Below are 881 nucleotides of genomic sequence, written 5' to 3'. Positions count from 1 at the left end.
TATATATATTATACCTGTATTTTGAAGGGCCAGCCTTGTCACAAATCCTATGTCGCACTGAATCTCCCTGAGAACTAAGTTAAGGGTATGAGTGTCTGTGGAATGCTCAGCCACTTGCACATTAATTTCACGATCAGGCTGTTCCATTGATCGGATCAACTGGAACCCTCGTCGTCATAAGTGGACAGGAGTGAAAGTTGTAAGCCAGCAGAGGAGCATACGGCTGATGAAACTACCATGAGGTATGTCCAATGACACAGACATGCTAGTGCAGGTGGAGCTAACAGGAAATAATGAACTAGGAACAGGCAAGAAACTACCAATAATGCTTGTCAATTTCTGGGGTTGATGAAATTGTCTAAAGCCCTTACCTTCAGAAATGTTGGTCTTGTGTCTAAATTGGAAACCACTATCATCAACAAGGGGCCAGTATGACTTGTAGAGAACCTACAAGAAACATGTAAATACTGGAGTATAAGACCATACTTCCATCTTGGCAGTTTCTATCATTTAGTCTGGTGGTCAGCAAGGAGTTTTTTTTTTTTTCTGAAGTCAGTCTTATATCATAAAAGAGAAGCCTATCTCTGTCCGTCAAGAGATATATGTGAAGAAGGGGAGGAAAAAGGGGTGATAACCCTGTCACAACATATATTTAGAAGGAGGGAAGAAGGGGAGGAGAAAAGTTGTTGAAAGTGATAGAGAGTGTGTGAAAGATAGATAGATAAATAGTGTTACCACCATAATAACTAACAAATTTTAAATTAAAAACATGGGGATTTTAAGTGCAAGTCTATCAACACAACACAACACATCATCATCATCATCGTTTAACGTCTGCTTTCCATGCTAGCATGGGTTGGATGATTTGATTGAGGACTGGT

General features: G+C 39.8%; 1 protein-coding gene across 1 annotated transcript in view; it reads right to left on the bottom strand.

The window, feature by feature from the left end:
* The window catches only part of LOC106884179 (coiled-coil domain-containing protein 74B), a 15,633-nt gene extending 15,394 nt beyond the window's left edge, over positions 1-239 (bottom strand). Inside the window, exon 1 of the mRNA XM_014935417.2 lies at positions 222-239. Coding sequence (XP_014790903.1) covers positions 222-239 — 18 coding nt within the window. The remainder of the gene's footprint in view (positions 1-221) is intronic.
* Positions 240-881: the final 642 nt, after the last annotated feature.

Source organism: Octopus bimaculoides, chromosome 30, assembly GCF_001194135.2.
Source record: "Octopus bimaculoides isolate UCB-OBI-ISO-001 chromosome 30, ASM119413v2, whole genome shotgun sequence".
NCBI classification, from domain to species: domain Eukaryota; kingdom Metazoa; phylum Mollusca; class Cephalopoda; order Octopoda; family Octopodidae; genus Octopus; species Octopus bimaculoides.
Note: the sequence above shows the minus strand (reverse complement) of the source record. Positions and strands in the feature narration are given on the sequence as shown.